This window comes from Urocitellus parryii, chromosome X, assembly GCF_045843805.1.
Source record: "Urocitellus parryii isolate mUroPar1 chromosome X, mUroPar1.hap1, whole genome shotgun sequence".
Classification (NCBI taxonomy): domain Eukaryota; kingdom Metazoa; phylum Chordata; class Mammalia; order Rodentia; family Sciuridae; genus Urocitellus; species Urocitellus parryii.
The window spans coordinates 62983962-63003833 of record NC_135547.1 but is presented as its reverse complement, the minus strand read 5'-3'; the positions used below and the strand labels follow the sequence as shown (position 1 = coordinate 63003833).

At 31.9% G+C, this 19872-nt stretch overlaps 1 protein-coding gene across 1 annotated transcript in view; it reads left to right on the top strand.

The window, feature by feature from the left end:
• LOC113199935 (uncharacterized) overlaps positions 1 to 19872 on the top strand; it is a 433183-nt gene that overhangs the window by 346731 nt on the left and 66580 nt on the right. Inside the window, exons 6-7 of the mRNA XM_077793630.1 lie at positions 6205 to 7220; positions 15474 to 15522. Of these exons, the coding sequence (XP_077649756.1) occupies positions 6205 to 7220; positions 15474 to 15522 (1065 nt within the window). The remainder of the gene's footprint in view (positions 1 to 6204; positions 7221 to 15473; positions 15523 to 19872) is intronic.

Below are 19872 nucleotides of genomic sequence, written 5' to 3'. Positions count from 1 at the left end.
TATCATCTAGCTCTCTGGGAAAAATTTCTGAACAGGAGCATAGAGAGGTATAAGTCTATAGATCATAATGATTACAAGTAGTTGAGATGCCAGAGATCACAATTTATGGCAGCTTAATTAACTAGTATTTGTGGCACTGCAGGACCATATGCATAAAGAAGTATGCAGAAAGGGAGTCTCAGGTTCTAGTTGGGTTGGGGGCCTCTCACTAGTTAATGGTTGATAGCTGAGCAAAGTGAGACTATCTGAAGTTTGCCCTACTCAGCAAAGATTTTAGATAGGTGATAAAAAGTATGATAAATAAGTAAAGGAAAATATGTGAATGGATAATGAATATCAACAAACAAATGAAAACTAAATAAACCAAGTAGAAAGTCTAGCATTTTAAAAGTAAAATAGTGATTCAGCAGGTTGAGACAGGAAAATCATAATTTTGAGGTCAGCCTTGACAACTTAGTAAGACTCTGTCTCAAAAAAAAAAAAATTTAAAGGCTAGAGATGAAACTTTGTGGTAAAGTGTCCCTGAGTTTAATCCTCAGTATGAAAAAAATAAAATAAAATTACTATAATAAAAATTCATTGGAATCATAAAAGCAGACTGGAAATGGAAGAAGAGTCAGTGGACCTGAGAATTTTTTTAATTATTCAACTTGAAGAGTGGAGGGAAAAGTAATTGAAGGAAAAAAAAATGAACAGAGTTTCAGGGTCCAGAATGTAGGGCACAATATAAAACAATATGAAATATGTGTGACTGGAAATCCAACAGAAAAAGAGACTGACACTGGAGCAGAAAAAAAGGATTTTTAAAAATAGACAAATAGTTATTAAATTTGATGAAAGACATGAACTTACACAATCCGGGAAGCCTATAAAAACTCAAGAAAATGTAAAGAAAACAATATATCCCTACACCATAGTTAAATTGATAAAAATAACAAAGAGAAAAAAATTGAAAAACATCAGAAGCAGAAGATGTATTACATTCATCAGGAATTGGTAAATATTTTAGATTTGTGGGCCACATATGATTTTCCTCAGGTTCATATTCCTTGTTTTTTAAATAACTCTTTTTAAAAATATAAAAATCATGCTTAGGGCATCTAAAAAGGGGGTCATGGGCCAGAATTTTCTAACCTCTTACATAGAGGGATATTGGAACAAGAATTGTCATTGACTTCTTATCAGAAAAAAAATGGAGACCAAAAGATATTGAATTGATGTAGTTAATGTATTGAAAGAAAAAAAAAACATACTGTCTAACTAGAATTAAATATTTAGTAAAATATCCTTGAGGGCCTGGGGATGGGGGATGTAGATCAGTGGTAAAGTGTTTGTCTGGTATGTGGGAAGCCCTGAACTCAAGCCCCACCACTATCAAAAAATATCCTTCAGAAATGAAGATGAAATAAATTTTATGTTTGGTACTATCACCTCACTTGTGTCTCCCACTTCACATTCTTTTTTGTTTAAGTATTTAATTTAAACTCCCTATATGGGTACTCAATATCATTTTGTTGTTCTCTAGCTGCTCAGGTGACATGAGTCAGGTTGAGCAAATAATCCTTCATCATGATTTACTCTCTCCATTTATATACCATGTTGCATGTATTCTCTTCATCATCAAACTTACTCTATAATATGCCATGTTGAGAGTATTAAAACAGAAGTTTTCATGGGGTTTGTTGGTTAACATTAATTGATAAGAAAGAACTAATATCTGAGGAAAATAACAATACTTATTGGTTCTGTCTGCTACATTGTGCCTCTTGAAATAATTTTCTGTTTCTTTCATGAGTTTCTGGTGATAGTACATTAAAAATTGTAAGACTGTGATTGTATCTATCTCAAGTACTCAAAGACATCTAAAGCAATCTTTTACTTCAACAGTTAACCAGGATTGTGTTAATTACTGTATGACTAAGTAACAGGGGTAATATTTTCAAATCAGGCAATTAAAACCACAATGAAGCATTCTCTCCACATGATTAATGGGACATTTGCATATAAACAAACCACATAAAAGCCTTCCACTCAGGTTTTGTTTTTGAAATTATTTTCCAAGTGTGATATTTTTGTAATGGACATTACAATGGATTTATTTTTAAATTTAAATTTTTATGGGATGAGTAGATCTTTTTATAGTATCAATGAAAGGGACATATTTTTCTTTTTGCCAGTATTCTTACTTGGTCTTTTCATTTTTTAAACTTTTTTTAATTTGTTCTTTTTAAGTATACATGACAGTAGAATGTATTTTTGACATAACATACCTACATGGAGTATAATGTACCATTCTTGTGATTGTATATGCTATGAAATAAGACTGGTTGTGCATTCGTATATGAACATGGGAAAATTATGTCAGATTCATTCTACTGTCTTTCCCATTTCTATCCCCTCCCATCCTCCCACATCTAATCTGGTGAACCTCCTCTTCTGCCCCCACCTATTGTGAGTCAGCATCCACATGTCAAAGAACATTACGCCTTTGGTTTTTTGGAATTGGCTTATTTTGCTTAGCATGATATTTTCCAGCTCTATCCATTTACTTGCAATTGCCATAATTTCATTCTTCTTTAAGTCTGAGTAATACTTCATTGTGTATATATACTACATTTTCTTTATCAATTCATTTGTTGAAGGGCACCTAGGTTGGTTTCATAGCTTAGCTATTGTGAATTGAGCTTCTAAGAACATTGATGTGGCTGCATCACTACAGTATGCTTATTTTATGTCTTTTGGGTATATGCCGATGTATGGGATAATTGGGTCAAATGATGGTTCCATTTCAAGTTTTCTGAGGAATCTCCATACTGCTTTCCAGACTGGTTGCACCAATTTTAAGTTACACCAGCAATGTATAAGTGTACCTTTTCTGCCACATCCAAAGTTAATCAGAAGGGGCAAAGAAGGACATTTCATACTGCTTAAGGGAATTATACATCACCAAGACATAACAATCATAAATATTTATGCCACAAAAAAATGAAGCATATACATACATCAAACAAACCCTTCTCAATTTCAAGAAGCAAATAGAACACAATACAATAATACTTGGTGACTTTTAATACCTCTCTCACCACTGAATAGATCCTTCAAACAAAAATTAAATAAAATAGTTATAGAACTAAAAATATCCAATTAATAATTTAGGTTTGCTCTTTTTAGATAGGAATATTTTTTTCATCAACTAAAAGCAGACTTGCAGAAAGATTTTTTAAAGTATAAAAAATCCCTTCTCCTTTAGCTAATTCTGGTGCTTCACATACCTTTCTTATTCTTTTAGGCAATGACTATCACCAAAATTTATAAAAATATACACACACACAAAATATTATTCTATAACACTGTAAAATACCATTTAATTTATAACTAGTCTAATACTTCAATTATAACGTTATCTTTTTTTTTTGGTTGTTTTTGTTTTTGTTGTGCAGTACTAGGGATTGTCTCGTCTTTTTAGTCTTCATTAATTTGGAGACTTTAATGATATTGACCTTAACTGAAGAATCCAGGCCTTTTGCCTTTTAAAATGTCCAATAGTCTGGGATTACCTAATGAACAGATTCAGGGAAACACTCTATTACTGAGCTATATCTCCAGCTCCTTAAATATTTTTATCTGATCTCATGTAATTGGATAAACTTTGCACAAAAAGTCATTACTCTTTGGTTAGAAAGACTATGAAGGGAAGTTGTGATTGTTTTCATTTTTTATTACATTCTCTCTCTCTCTTCCCTTACCCCTCTCCTCTTCTTCCCTGTTTCCTTCTACCCCTCATACATTATTTTTATTTTTTGCTGAATCTTTATTGAAAATAAATTGTAGACATCATGTCAAAATACTTCAGCAAGTATCTTCTAAGGTGTTGGGCACTCTCCTACTTAGGGCCAATACTGTTATCCTTCCTAAAAAATAATAGTTATACAATTTTCAAATATATGATCTATTTTCAACTTATCACTTTTTCTTCTATAGGGTTTCTGTTTAATATAAAATCCAATAATGAAATAATTCGTTGTCATGTCCCTTTAGTCTCCTTTAATATGGAACAATATCTCTGACTTTCATGACATTGAACTTTTTTAGTAATTCAGGCCATTTGCCATGTAAAATGTCCAACAGTCTGGAATTACATAACAAATGCATTCAGGCTAAATATTTTTAGCATGAATACTATGTAGATGATGATGTGTATTCCCAATTGCATCACTCCAGGAGGCACATCACATCAACTTGTTCTATTATTGTTCTGATTACCTTGGCTAAAGATATACACTGTTCTCTCCATTGTAAAAGTAAATTTTCTTTTTTAATTAGTAATAGGTGGGATGATACTTCATGTTGATATAAATACCCCAGTTCACAACAACCTTTCACCCATTTGTTTGGGCATCTAGTGATGGTCCTTAACTGAATAAATATTACATTGGGAATTGTAAAATTTGCTCCTTTTTATACTTTGATTTGCAACTAAATTTTTTCTATAAGGCAAAGTTTTCCCTTTTCCTCAATGTATTTTTAAAATGATAGAGTACTAACATATTCTTAAATTTTACTAAATGTTTTAAAGTTAATTACCATCACATCTTGGTGTTTTAATTATTCTAAATTTTAATAGTGGATGCCTTTTCAAAATAGTTCTTATACATTTTGATAGACCCAGTAGTCATTAGACATTTCTTTTTTGATACAATAAGCTGTCCTAGGATTACCTTGTTCTTTTTCAGTTACAGAGTTGTAATCAGCCATTGCTTCAACTGAACTTGGCTTCTGTTAATGTAGAGTGGTATAAAGAAATCAAAATTTAGTCGATAAATATGCTCATTGCTACTATAGTATTATTTCTTGTAAGCTCCTTTTAGTAGACATACCTAGAAACTGTGAATGTGTGTATATTTGTGTTTAAATCATAGGTTCATACTGAACTCTATTATAAATTTAGTTTCACAGAATGCTTTATCATATGCTCTATTCCACACTTATTTCCCCATACCTACTATCAGATACCTGGCTCATAAAATTATCAAATAAAAATTACCAACATAAAATTGTAGAGTCTAAAATTAACACAAAATAGTTTCAGAATTATTAATCCAATGTCAATATTAATAATTCACCTAGAAAAATTCAATATTTTTATTGTATATATATATATATATATATATATATATATAATTAAAGATGAATGCATAGGTAGAATATAATCATAAAAATTGCTTCAGTTAGTAATTCTGTATGTTTATATTTTTATTTGATATACAAATACATTTACTGGTTTCTGTATTTAGTTTTGGTGTTTCCTTTTTCAATATTTTTATTTAATTATATTTTCAAAAGTAAAAGCTATGTGTATATTTCAAAAATCAAAATTTACAAAATGTTTACAAAGTATCAATTTCATCTCTATCACCCACATTTCATTACCACTCATTCTTGGAAATATCTGTCCTCAGTTAATTTCTGGATTTGCTTTTTTAGTTTATCTTTTGCAAATAAAAGCAAATACCCACATTATCACTAAAAGATACCTTGTTTTGAAGTGTTGTTTAGATGCTTGAGAAATAGATTGTGACATGACCAATTTTATATTTCAAAATTTTAAGCTCATATCAGAACAGGTACCAAATGCTTAACAGCTATTTTCAGTTTTAAAAGACGTATGAATTTGAGTAGGGAGAAAGGATAGGAAAGGGAAGGATAATAGAATCAAATTGACCACACTATGTCATGTGTATGTATGAATCTATCACTATGAATATATCACAGTGAATTCATTGTTATGCATAACTATATTGTACTAATTGAAAAATAAATAGAAAGAAGACCAATAGAATAGAGGAGACGGATCAGGGTAAGGGATGGGGAAAGGGATAGTCCTAGGGGCTGAAATACAGCAAATTGTTATATTCATTTATGAATATGCCAAAATTAAATCCAAAATTATGCAGAACTATAATGCACTAATAAAAATTGTATGATTTCTTAACAGGAAAACCAAGATAAGCATGATTAGATGTTATTTTTCTTTACTCTCCAATTTAGTTGAATATTTTTAAAATTATTAAATAATTTAAACAATTTAAAAATGTAACCTCTACTCAGAGACTTCCTTACATATCTTAACATGTGTCTACTACCTTTCAGATTTTTAAAATTCTAACAGTCAACCCTTTGCTTTCATCTCTTTGTTTCCTACAGTTGCTTGACCGCTATGATGGTGTTTTAAGAGCCGAAGGAGGATCTTTGGGAGAACCTATGGGGGAAGCAAATAGAAGATCTTCTGAGGAACCTGTCTGGAGAACAATGGAAGGATCTGCTAGGGCACCTGAAAGAGGACTTCTTGTGAGACCCAAAGAAAGCCCTGCTACAAGTCCTGCAATGGAATATTCTGAGAAACATGCTAGGGGACGTACCCTGAGTCCTACACGGGGATTTGCTGTGCATCTTGCAAGGGATCAGTCTGTGAGTCCTGCAAGGGGTCCTTCTCTGAATCCTACAATAGGCCACACTGAGAGACATGCAAGGGGACGTAGCATGAGTCCTATAAGGAAGCTTGCTGTGAATTCTGTAAGAGGCTGTGCTGTGAGTCCTGCAAAACAACATGACAAAAAGAGAAATGAAAAGGAAAGTGCTGTGAGTCCTACCAATCATCTTTCTGTAAGATCTTCAGGGGGATTTACTGTGAGTCCTGAAAGAGGCCATGCTGATAGACCTGCTAGGGGACGTGCCATGAGTCCTACAAGAGGACGTGCTGTTAATGCTGCAAGAGAGTTTTCTGTGAGACCTGTAAGCGGATGTGCAGTGAGTCCTGCAAGGCACCAATCTGTGAGCCCTTCAAGAGGTCGTTCTGTGAGTTCTGCAAGAGGACATGCTGAGAGATACGGAAGGGGACATCCAAGAGAACATGCCATAACAAGGCATCCTGCAAGAGGTCATGCTGAGAGTCCTGCAAGAGTACATGCTGAGAGACATGGTATGAGACATATTATGAGTCCTGTAGGAGGATATGTTGAAAGACCAGCAAGGCGACATACAGTGAGTCCTTCAAGGAGAAATGCTACGAGTCCTACACAAGGACTTGCTATGGGACCAGCAAGAAGACCTCCTATGAGACCTGAAGGAGAATTTGTTCTGGGAGCTGCAGTGGAACTTACTGTGAAGCCAGCAGAAGGATATGCTGAGGAAACATCTAGATCTACAAAAAAATCTACACAGTATGTGGTATTTTTTTTTGTGTGTATCCTTTCATATACTAAGTTCCTATATATTATATAATTAAGACTGCATTTTTCATCAGGTCATTAAATGTGAGTCTAAAGACATGTAGGCATTATTTTAAAAATTTTCAAGAAAGGATTTCATATCTTGTGATTTTTCTAGGAAACATTTTCTCTTAGTAAAAGGGAACATGTTTTTTTTTGTTGTTGTTGTTGTTATTTTTAAGTGCTTTGCATTTATCCCCATCTTCCCTTCATAAGTGGATATGAAGATAATAAACAAAATACTGAATATTTCTATAACATTCTGAACTGTTGAAAATTAATAGTTATCTTCCAGAAAGATAGATGTAATTTCAATATGTCCCCCACCAAACACCAAATATAGAAAACATTTCTACCATCATTTTGAATAGTCAAGAGATGATAATGTTCTTAGGGTTAGAACACCCTAAGGCAATTTTTCAAAATATAATCCAACATTATCAACTTTGTTGGAAACAGTTTTCTAAGATACTTTGAGCACTGGCAACTTTAAGTTGCTTATACTCTAAAGAAAAGTTACCAATTTCTAGAGTAAAATTTGTCATGAAAACTTTTCTATAGAAAAAAGTAAAAATATATAAATATATACAAAAATATAAAAACAAAATATAAAATATAAATATATACATATAAAATATAAACAGTAAACTATCATATAAAGATAAAAAATTAAAAATTAATGATTTTTAAAAATTCTTCCTTGTTACAGATTTAGAAAATACATCAGAACTAAACCCACTTAATTTCTTTAATTATTACAATAATAGGGCAATTCTCCTATTTATAGAAATCCAAATATTAGGATGATGCTTATGTATTCCTCTCAAGGAATATTTACAAATTAAGATTATAGTGGGTTTTTTATTTGTTTTGTTTTGTTTTTAATTTTAAGTCTCTTGCTGATTAAAACATGCTCTGACAAATGAGTGAGAGTGGCTTGATAATGGCTACCTAGTCTGAACAATAATACTTAATGTAGTCTTATTTAATGGTGAGGCAAACTTGATTTTCCTGTCTCTCTCTTTTCTTAATCAATTCCCAGATATTATAAAAGAGCTAAACAAGCATTTTGTCTTTTATCACCTGATAGAGGAAGTTCTAAGATACCATACATATATAGGTAAATTTTTAGATTTTAATTTCTACTAAGTAAATTATTACCACTTTCTCCTTGATGTCTACCATTTATAATAGTTTAATTTAAATTCCTCCTGATCTTGTATATTAGAGATCAAAATCATTCCATCCCAAGGAGCTCTTGCACTATAAGAGTTATTATGAATAATGCTTAAGAATAAGTTCATTTATGTTTTTTGCATTACTAGGTATTATTCATGCTAGGCCAGGACTCTATCACTGAACTACATTCCCAGCCCCTTATTTACTTTTTAAATTTCTAGCTGCTCTGTCTTTCTTCACTAGCTTACCATTCCCATGTATACCTAAATGTATATGCAATTATATTGTTCCTTTCGAACTTTGTTATTAGTTTCCATCATTTTTCACCTATAATCTGAAGCAAACATTGCATGTGTCATGATGATGCTGGTTAGTTGAAATTGACAAATACCTTTCCCCAAACCTGAGAATATAATTTGGTTTCATTAATTGTCTCTAATTCCACCACTCCTCATACAGATTACCAGTTATGGTTATGCTTTCTTTGAGGTTCCTTGATAATTAAACATCACACTTTATTTTTTCCACTTTCCTTCAAATGTCAACTCACAAATCTTTCCAGATAAAATCAGCTTACTGAAAAAGTCTAAAAAACATTCTTAAAAATATTCATGCAATTAAAAAACTGTCTTACATCAGAAACTATTAAGTCATATTTTAAGCTATTTAAAATACTCTTAATGAAGATATTATATATATATATATATATATATATATATATATATATATATATATATACACATACACACACAATAAATTTTTGAGCCACAATTATATATTATACATCTATGCATTTATAACCACTGAGGAAAGGGACAGTACTGAGTGTATATGAGCTCATTAAGTACTTCTGGAAAAATGAATGAGATCTCAAAAATTAAACTAAGAAGGAGTTAGTCACAACACTTGGGAAGTCAGACTAAGTGGGAATTTCATATCACTACTTGTTAACTTCCAGGTGCCAAGGAAATTTATTTAATATTCTTATCACTAGTTTTCCATATTGGCTAACTGTTATCTTCATTTACTTGACATATCTATTGTGTTTAATACATATTTTCTAGGGGTTGTAGGAGGTAAGGGACTTACTGCTGATTTTACAGAGGTAAGGTTAACAATTAAAGGAAAGAATTGCACATGAACTGTTTGTAAAACCTAGATGAAATGGACAAACTCTAGAAACACTACCTAGCAAGACTCTACCATAAAAAAATAGGAAATGTGAATAAGACTAATAAACTAGTAAGAAAATTGAGTAAGTAGTCAGCAACTTCTCAAAAAAAGAATCCTCTGAATTAAATGGCTTCACTGGCAAATTCTTAAAAGATTTACAGAAGGGACTGGGATTGTGACTCAGCAGTAGAGCGCTCCCCTAGCATGGGCGGGACCCGGGTTCAATCCTCAGCACCACATAAAAATAAAGGCATTGTGTTGTGTCCATCTACACCTACAAAATAAAATATTTTTAAAAGTCCTGCATTAAATAAATCTTGAACTTTATCCAATAAAATTTAAAAGAAAAGATTTAAAGAAGAGTTAAAACCATATTTGCTCAATCTGGGCAGTTCATAGGACTCAAGGAATTTATCTATGCCTTCACTATCTTCTATTTTATTGGAGTATAAGGATTCAAAGTAATTTCTGATTATCTTCTGTATTTCTGAAGTGTCTGTTGTGATATTGCCTTTTTCATCCCGTATGCTAGTAATTTGGGTTCTCTCTCTTCTTCTCTTCGTTAGCATGGCTAAGGGTCTGTCAATTTTATTTATTTTTTCAAAGAACCAGCTTTTAGTTTTGTCAATTTTTTCAATTGTTTCTTTTGTTTCAATTTCATTAATTTCAGCTCTGATTTTAATAATTTCTTGCCTTCTACTTCTTTTGCTGTTGTTTTGCTCTTCTTTTTCTAGGATTTTGAGATGAAGTATGAGATCATTTATTTGTTGGTTTTTTCTTTTTTTGAGGAATGAACTCCAAGGCGATCCTCAGGGTTATACAAAATGACATATAAGAGGAAAGGAGGGGTAAGACAAGATAATACAAATGGAAGAAATGATTTACAGTAGAAGGGGTAGAGAGAGAAAAGGGGAGGGGAGGGGAGGGGAGGGGAGGGGGGATAGTAGAGAATAGGACAGACAGCAGAATACATCAGACACTAGAAAGGCAATTTGTCAATCAATAAAAAAAAAAACATATTTGCACTTAATTATCAGTGTCCATTAATTTCCTGATACCAAAGTCAGAGAGAGATACAAAAAAAGAAAGACAATAAAATAAAACTGTTGCCAAATATTACCTGTAAATACTATAAAAATTCTTAAGAAAGGGCTGGAGATGTGGCTCAGCGGTAGCGCGCTCGCCTGGCATGCGTGCGGCCCGGGTTCGATCCTCAGCACCACATACCAACAAAGATGTTGTGTCTGCCAAGAACTAAAAAATAAATATTAAAAAATTCTCTCTCTCTCTCTCTCTCTCTCTCTCTCTCTCTCTCTCTCTCTCCTCTCTCACTCTCTCTTAAAAAAAAATTCTTAAGAAAGTACTAACTAGCATAAGTCAACAAAACATTAAAGGATTATGTGTCATGACTGTGTTGGACAACCTTGCATAGATGTGACCAAAATACCTAATGAGAATAACATAGAGGGGCTAGGGTTATGGCTCAGTGGCAGAGCACTTGTCTCTTACAGGTGAGGCACTGGATTCTATCCTCAGCACCACATAAAAATAAATAAATAAAATAAAATAAAGAGATTTTGTCCATGTAAAATAAAAAAGAATTTTAAAAAGAACAACATAGAAGATGTAAAGTTTATTTGGCTCGTGGTTTCAGAGGTTTTAGTTCATGGTATACTGACTCCATTGCTCTGGTCGGGTGTGGTGGAAGAGTGCTGCTCACCTCTTGGCAGCCAGGAAGGAAAGAATGAGAGAGAGTGGCATCAGGGAGGAAGGAGCTTCAGGGAAGATGAACTCTTCCAAGTCACATGCCAAGTGACACACATCCTCCTGCCACACTCTACCTACCTGCAATTATCACCCAGTTAGTCCATTGAGAGTGACTTATTTCCAGATTTTGTAATACAATCATTTATCTCTGAATATTCTTACATTAACATGGGAGATTTGGGAGGACACACCATATCTAAGCTATAACAGTGGCTGAATAGCATTTATTTTATGAGCACAGTGTAACTTAGGAAAAGCCATGAACATTATGCAGAACAATAACAGAATGAAGGAAGAAGTCACATAATAATTCATTAATGCAGAAAATCATCTTGCTGAATTCAATATCCTTTCATGAGGAAAATAACAAACAAGGAAGATAAGGGAGCTACTTTAACATAGTAAAAGCCATATATGAAAAATACACAGCCAACATCATAATAGAGAAACTTCCCTTTAAGATCAGGGACAAATCAAGGATACCTGTATTCACTTCTATTCAAAATAATATTGCTTATTCTAGCCAGAATAATTGGGCAAGCAAAGGAAATAAGATAAATCTGAATTAGAAGGTAGGTATTCCTATTTTGCTCTATTTTCATAAATATGATATTATATATAGAAAATCTTTAAAAATTCACAAGAACTATTAAAATGAATAACCAAATTTATCAAAGTTGCAGTGCACAAAAGAAACACCTATAAATCAATTGCACTTCTATACACTAACAATGAACAATCAGAAATGGAAATTAAGAAAACTAATTCATAATACCATGAAAAATAATAAAATACTTAGGAATAAATTTAAACAAGGAGGTATAAGACTCACACAGTGTAGACTATAAAGTTTTGCCAAAAGAATTGAAGAAACAAATAAATGGATAAACATCCCATGTTTGTAGACTGAAAGAATGAATATTGTCAATCTAAAGACTAAATTCCTTTGCTTCTGATTTCACTGAGAAAACTTTAAAAATAAGAAGAGAAATTAATGATCTTTCCACATCACATGTACATTTCTATAGTACCTTGTCCTTATGTTGACCTGTTTTTGAATATTATGTCATTGATACAAATTTATTTAAATTATATCTTCTAAATTCCTAGATTTAATTAGGATCACTTAAAATGCTTCAATCATTATAGGCAAATCCTTGTTCTAAAAATGTCTTTATTAATAGAATATTGCAAAAAATTCAAAGAGATTTCGGGTTCCTTAGCTTTTAAATCATCTCAAGTTGCCATTTATGTTTTTAGTTTATACTTATTTTACTATTGATTTGTAAGAACTTTAGTTAAATTATTTCATATATTAGAAATTATTTAGTTTATCTATTTGTTTACTTTGGAAATGGGGATTGAACCTAAGTGCACTTTACCACTGAGCTACATCCTCAGTCCCTTTTATTTTATTTTATTTTTATTTTGAGACAAGATCTAAGTTTCTTAGGGCCTTGCAAGTTACTAAGGCTGGCCTCAAACTTCTCCTGTCTTAACACCCAGAGTCACTGGGATTACAGACATGTAGCACAGCACCCAGCATATCTGAAATTATTTATAAAGCAGCAAAATGACAATATTTAGGTGATTTCTAATGAATTACTACTTAAATAATGCTTATATACTATTCATCCTTTCTCATTATTCTATTTAAAATTTTACTCTCCACTGCTACTTGTTCTTGCTAAACATTTATTCCAAAAATATTGTCTAACCTCAAACCTCAATTTTATGTAAAAATCATCGAATTAAAAGAAAATTTTTATGGTGTATACTTACCTCAAGGTCCAAGTCAAAACCAGAGCAGACCTCAAACATGTTTATCTGAGTCTAAGGAACATTCCCTGAACCCCATAGGAACAGTGGGTGATTGTCATTCTACTTCTTTCTCTCTCTGCACGAAATAGATTTTTCAGTAGTACTGAAGAAGGTCTTGGCAAGTCTGAAATCAGTTATATTAAACAACATATCTCCTGATAGGTATACTATTCATGCATTTTATTCAAGAATTCTTTGAATAAACAGCTGGCCTGAAGATTAGGGTGAATTCCCAAGAATAGTAGCTTTCCAAAACTGAACCCTATGCCCAGACGCATCTAGATCATAATTTAATTCCCTGCCTCCAGTTAGAGCTCTATATTTAAACCAATTTATTCTTAAGTATTTGTATCAAATACATTTAATAATCCAGTACCTACTATACTCCTTGAACTATGCTAGATGCCATATAGTACACAGGTTTTCATCATCATTTATTTTAGTAACTACAATTATTGTCATGGAATTCTTACTTAATCTTTAATTATCCAACTTATATTTATTTTTGTCTTTCTGCTATTGAAAAAATTTACCCATTCTTTCTCATATGTAACAATGACTATAAAAGTTAAATATCTTCTGCAATGTTAATATTTAATTCTCTCAGTTAATCTTCTAATGTGTAGCAGATGATTGGAGAACATAAACAAGTCAAGCTTTTTAATTGACCAAGTTAACTCAAAGATGTATATTTACCATTTCCCTCAAATATTCATGGATATTAACTAGGACCCCAGTTGTTTGGCATTCTAAATAGTTGGCAGTACTCATGAACTTTTATTGTTACAATGCTCTATAATAAATGATCCCTGAACGTCAATGACTTACTATTATTTCTCATTAATCAGTGTGTAGATCACCTAAAGTGATTCTATTCAGGCAGTAGGGTGCTTTCAGGTGTTCCCAATAATTATTTCAATTTCAAGATAATGAAGCTAATCCTTATTTGAGATATAACATTATCAGAGCAGATCGTAGATGCACAAGACTCCAAGCTTTACCACACATATAAAGCATCTGTTCAGGTTTCCATTCACTTTCCTTTGACCACAGGAACTCACAAAAGCAAACACAATATCATTAGAGCAGAAAAACATGCAGTTATCTCACAAAAAGGGAGGAGAGGAATATTCACTCTATCATAAAATTTATCATACTGGGCAACCTTGCTTCAATAATATTTATGTTTTAAATGTAAAGAAGCTTTGAATTTCAGCTTGATTATAAAATATTTTACATTATGCTTGAATATACCTTTGCAACAAATACTCTTTATAATCATCGTGTACCATTCTCTTAAATACATATGATTGTGTTTCCTACTTTGATTTTTTAAATTGTTTTTCTTATTTAATATTTTCTTAGTTGTCAATAGACCTTTATTTTCTTTATTTATATATAATGCTAAAAATCGAACCCAGGGCCTCACATGTGCTAGGCAAGCACTCTACCACTGAGCCACAACCACTGCCTTACTTTTTTTTTTAATCAGAGAATTCTTAGTAAACACTATTGCCTAATTACAGGCTGATGATCAAAAATTATATGAACATTTAGAGCAATTGATGTATAGTTCAGTGAATATTTCCAGTTTCTTTTATATTGTTCCATCAACTATTATTTAGATTATTACATGATTGATTTGATTTGTATTGAATATACAAAATTTGATTTATCATAATTTGTCTTAGTCACAAGCTAAGCTGCATATGTTCACAATAGTTTCAAAAAAGAACTCCATGAATAACTTTTATTGTTTACTTATTTGTTTTGTGTAACAATTTTAGTAAATAATTTTATTACTTGAGAAACATAATACACACTATTCAATTTGTATGAAGAACAAAATAAAATTTCTCTATTGACTCCGAGTAACACATACCTACACATAAAGAGAGTGTATATATATATATATATATACACACACACACACGCACACACACACACACACACACACACACACACACACACACATAGCTGTTGAGACAATGGGCTTTCTTTCTATATTACTTTCCTATTTTGGTTACTGGAAATTTATCATGCAGAAGAAAGTCCCAGGGCTATTTCTAAGGTTTGGTTTGTAAGTATTTAGGTACCCTTTTTTCTATTGCTGCCTGAACATTTTGTGAAAAATGAAGGAATGAATGTTTACATTGTTGAAATACTGAGGATATTCACTTTTAAACTTACAATTATTTTTTGATTTATTGATTTCTAGATTACTTTTTTCTCAATTTTAAAAATATGTTTTTGTCTTTTCCCTAGGTCTACTACTGATAGAAATCAAAATAGAAGGGGATTCTCAATTTTAACGGTAAAATCTACAAAAATATTTTCTGTACTGTTCTGCAAGTCACTATTTTTTTCACTACCATTATGACATTGAGATCATCCTGTGTCAATTCATATGCATTCACCTTATTTGTTCTAGATGATTCATAATTTTTGTATAAAATTGTTTAATATAATTGTGTGTATACATTAAAGGTTTGGAAGTATGCACACAAAATTATTGAGATTGGGATAAAGGAAAAAATATTCAATATTTACAGCTTATACATCTTTTTGCTTGAATATTTTTGGAAAAATATTTTATTATGTTAACTGTACTACTTTTATAATTTAAAAATAACAGAAACAAGGTAGCCTGTAAATATGACAGCATTGAATTTTGTTATCCTAGAATGTATTTCATGACATCTCAGTTGAGTCAATTATAATTTCTCTTATTTTTCTACAAAAGAAATTAATTTTGTAAGTAAATACTAGATTCACCAAACATGGCTGGATAAAGTTTGATGGCTCAACTTACCTTGTTTTTCTGAAGTCTCTTGGCGCTATGATTAGCATAGAAGTGTCTGGAGAATGCCTTTTACCTGCATGAAATTTTTTTAAAATGACTGAAATATGTTGAACAAACAAACAAAAATGTGGACATAGAATCATTGCCTAGCATGATTCAACCCCAACCCAAATCACATCATATGAAAAAAAATTATCATTACTAATTCATTCAGAAATATTAGGCTTTTCATCTGAGTTTGGGCAAAATACTTCATTTTCGCCACATTTCTTGCTGTTCTCATCTCATGAGAATTTATATGGAGGACTTAAAATGTTTTTTAACATATGTCTACATAGGACAAATTTTTTAAATTTTCTTTACTTTAAACATATCTACCTACTCGTTATTTGTTCTCACTGAGCTAAAAACAATATTAACGATAAGGGAAGACACAAATTTGATCTTCATGAATGTTAACTTGTATACAAGTTGGGTAGATTGTATAGGCGTAAATGCTTTCAGAAATACATATAAAGATCATATCAGTGTTAATAAAAAAGTTTATATATAAGAATGTAGGTAATTTTTTAAAGAATGGATATATTCTGCTGCTGACTTCAACTTGTCATCAAATGCCAATAATCAGATAATTATTATATTTTTATATATATTTTTAATTGTACACAATACCTTTATTTTGTTTGTTAATTTTTATATGGTGCTGAGAATCAAACCTAGGGCTTCTCACAAGCTAGGCAAGCACTCTACTGCTGAGCTACAACCCCAGCCCAAATCACATAATTATTTGAAAGTCAGATTGCACTAATTCGAAAATTGAGAAACAATGTCATAGCTAGAGACTCCAACTATAAATGGGAACTAATTGTTCTAGAGAAAATAATTATTTGTCCTAATATTTCCCAGTGGACTTTTATCCAAAATTCAAATCAATCTGAACCATATCTAGCAGAGAATGAGCAGATAAAGGGACAGATATGTATAAAGATAGGACTGGGGTCATGGCTCAATGGTAAAGTGCTTGCCAAACATCCATGAGGCACTGGGTTCAATCACCAGCAACACATTAAAAAAATTAAAAAACAAAATAAAATAAAGGTAATGTGTCCATCTACAACTAAAAAAATATATTTAAAAATAAAAATAAAGAAATGGATGGGATGTGTGTCAGGTGAAAAGAAAAATGTAGAAAACCAGGGCACCTTGACAACTTAGATCCAGAAAGTGATGTTGCCCATCTAGTATATACATTATCACTTTCTGTTTTATTACTTTTTAAATATGTGTGTGTGTGTGTGTGTGTGTGTATGTTGTAGATGGACACAATACCTTTATTTTGTTTATTTATTTTTATGTGGTGCTGAGCGTCAAATCCAGTGCCTCACACGTGCAAGTGAAATACTCCACTGCTGAGCCTTAGCCCCAGCCCCTGTTTTATTATTAATAGTGGTGGATTGTGAAAGCCATTTTAAGGGGAAGAAAATATTCCTTACTCCATTTTGGTCTCCTACATTAAGACTCTGCATTAGCAGACTTTTCTTCCCACTGTCTACATTCAAATTGCCTTATCTTCATGTAATTAACTATATATTATTTATCATTTACTATGTATATAACATATATATTGTTGAGATACATTTTAATTATACACATATACATGTAACTACAAACTGAAGTGAGTGCTTTAAAGAAATGTTACTCAGTTTTATAAACATATATAACAAGACACATAAATAGAATTGTGTGTGTGTGTGTGTGTGTGTGTGTGTGTGTGTGTCTCAGAGGTGATTGGGGTGGAGAGTCTGTCAGAAAAAATAATCCTTAATAAAATCATATATCTGAGAGTGAAGGAAGAGTAGAATCAAATGTGGTAATGGAGGTAGATAGGTGGGTAATAGGTAGATATGGTGAAATTAAGGTGGAAGGAAGAGCATGTATAAATATTGTCTATCAGATGATAATATGGCACATTAAACTTACTACAAAACCATCAGAAGCACTGGAGTATAGAAAGATGGTTAAAAATTGTAAATTGGCCTGTATGGATAGTCAAGGCCAAATAATACAGGCCCTCATCTCCATTAATGTTTTCAATATTTATTATAAAAATTATGTGAAGCAGTTTACAAATTTAAGCAGGATATGACATAATCATATATGTGGCTTCAAAATATTCATTTTGACTTCTACCTCCAAGAAGATTGAATATAGACATTTCCCTATTTTGTCCACTAATTACAACTAAAAATGTTGAATATCATTTATAAAAAAAAAACAAACATATTAAAATTCCAAAACCATAAAGACAAAGGCAGACAAGTAGGGACACTCAGGATCCAGGAAACACCACAGTGTTAAAGTGGTGTTTTATTTGCTTTATATATCCTAGACTAGATGCTGGAAGAGCCAGCAATCTGAAAATGCTAACAGGTACAGATGAATGTGTCCCAAGAAAAGCTGTTTTCCCCAGCTAAATAACAAGGAAAGGTGAATTATAGAAAAACAGAAAAATGTTGTACAATAATTGCTCTTCTCTAACTAAGCACAAACTTGAGTCTCCAGTTTTACATCCACCAGCAAAGACCAAGTAAGGGAAAGTCTAGATTTCCACCCTTGCTAGGTTGTGTTGAGATACCCCAAACCCTAGTCGCCTGGCAGGTAGTAATTATTCGCTGCCCCAAGTCAGTAGAGACCACATGGAGAGCATAGACATGTGTTTGTCCAGCCATAATGAATGATCCCCTCACCCATCATGCTGGTTCAGGTTAGAAGTGGCCTACTACAGGGTTGGAACTTTCACCACTGCCCACAGGTACCAAGGCCACACCCCTGCCCAAAGTGTCAGTGGGAACCAGGTGGGGAATATTAAGAAGACAGTATTATCTCTCTTAACTATAATGGTATCAACAGAGACTTAGTGGGAAGCCATCACTACACACCACAGGCCCAGCAATAATTAAGTGTCATTCCTATTCAAGTATAAACCCAGTCTAAGGGGTACCTGGTACTCTAACTCAATATGGAAGTATCTACTTGTACCATCTCTTCCTTTCATTATTTTCATCTTTATTATTTAGAAAAATGTTGCTTAATGTCCATATGTTTGGAGATTTTCTTCTTATAGTTTCCTTAATGCTTTTCTATGTTTGATTCACCTGTGTTAGAGAACAGATTCTCATTTCCATTCTTATAAGTAATTTCTTGAGGTTTAGTTTCATGCCCTAATATTTTATTTGTCCTGTTTCTTAGAACTCTCCTTCCAAAAATAGTAGAATGCACATTCTTTTCAAGCAATTTAAAATGGATGGAAATCATACAAAGTCTAAAAATATGTGGAACATAGAGTAAATCACAAAAGGAAATTTATATATATATATATATATATATATATATATAAATGGAAATGAAAATATATCAACATGAGTGGTTCACATCTAAAGCACTGAGAGGAAAATTTGTACCATTGAATGGTTCCATTAAAAAAGAGAAATAGTCTCAAATAAATAAACTAAACCTCAATTCAAGAACTTACAAAAAAGAAGAGCAAAATCTGTACAAAAGTAATCAGAAGGAAAGAAAATAATAAAGGTGAGAACATAAACCAATGAAATTGAAAACAGAAAAAACAAAAGAGAAGATCAATGAAACAAATATATACTTTTATAAAAAGATCAATGAAATTGAAGAATTTATAACAAAACTAATAAATGAAAAAAATACCAATATCAATAATAAAATGAAGGTATCACTATATACCTGGCAGTTGTAAAATGGACAAGAAAAGAATATTATGAAAAACTCTACACACATGAATTTGACAACTTAGATGAAGTGAACCAGTTTCTCAAAAAGAACAAAATA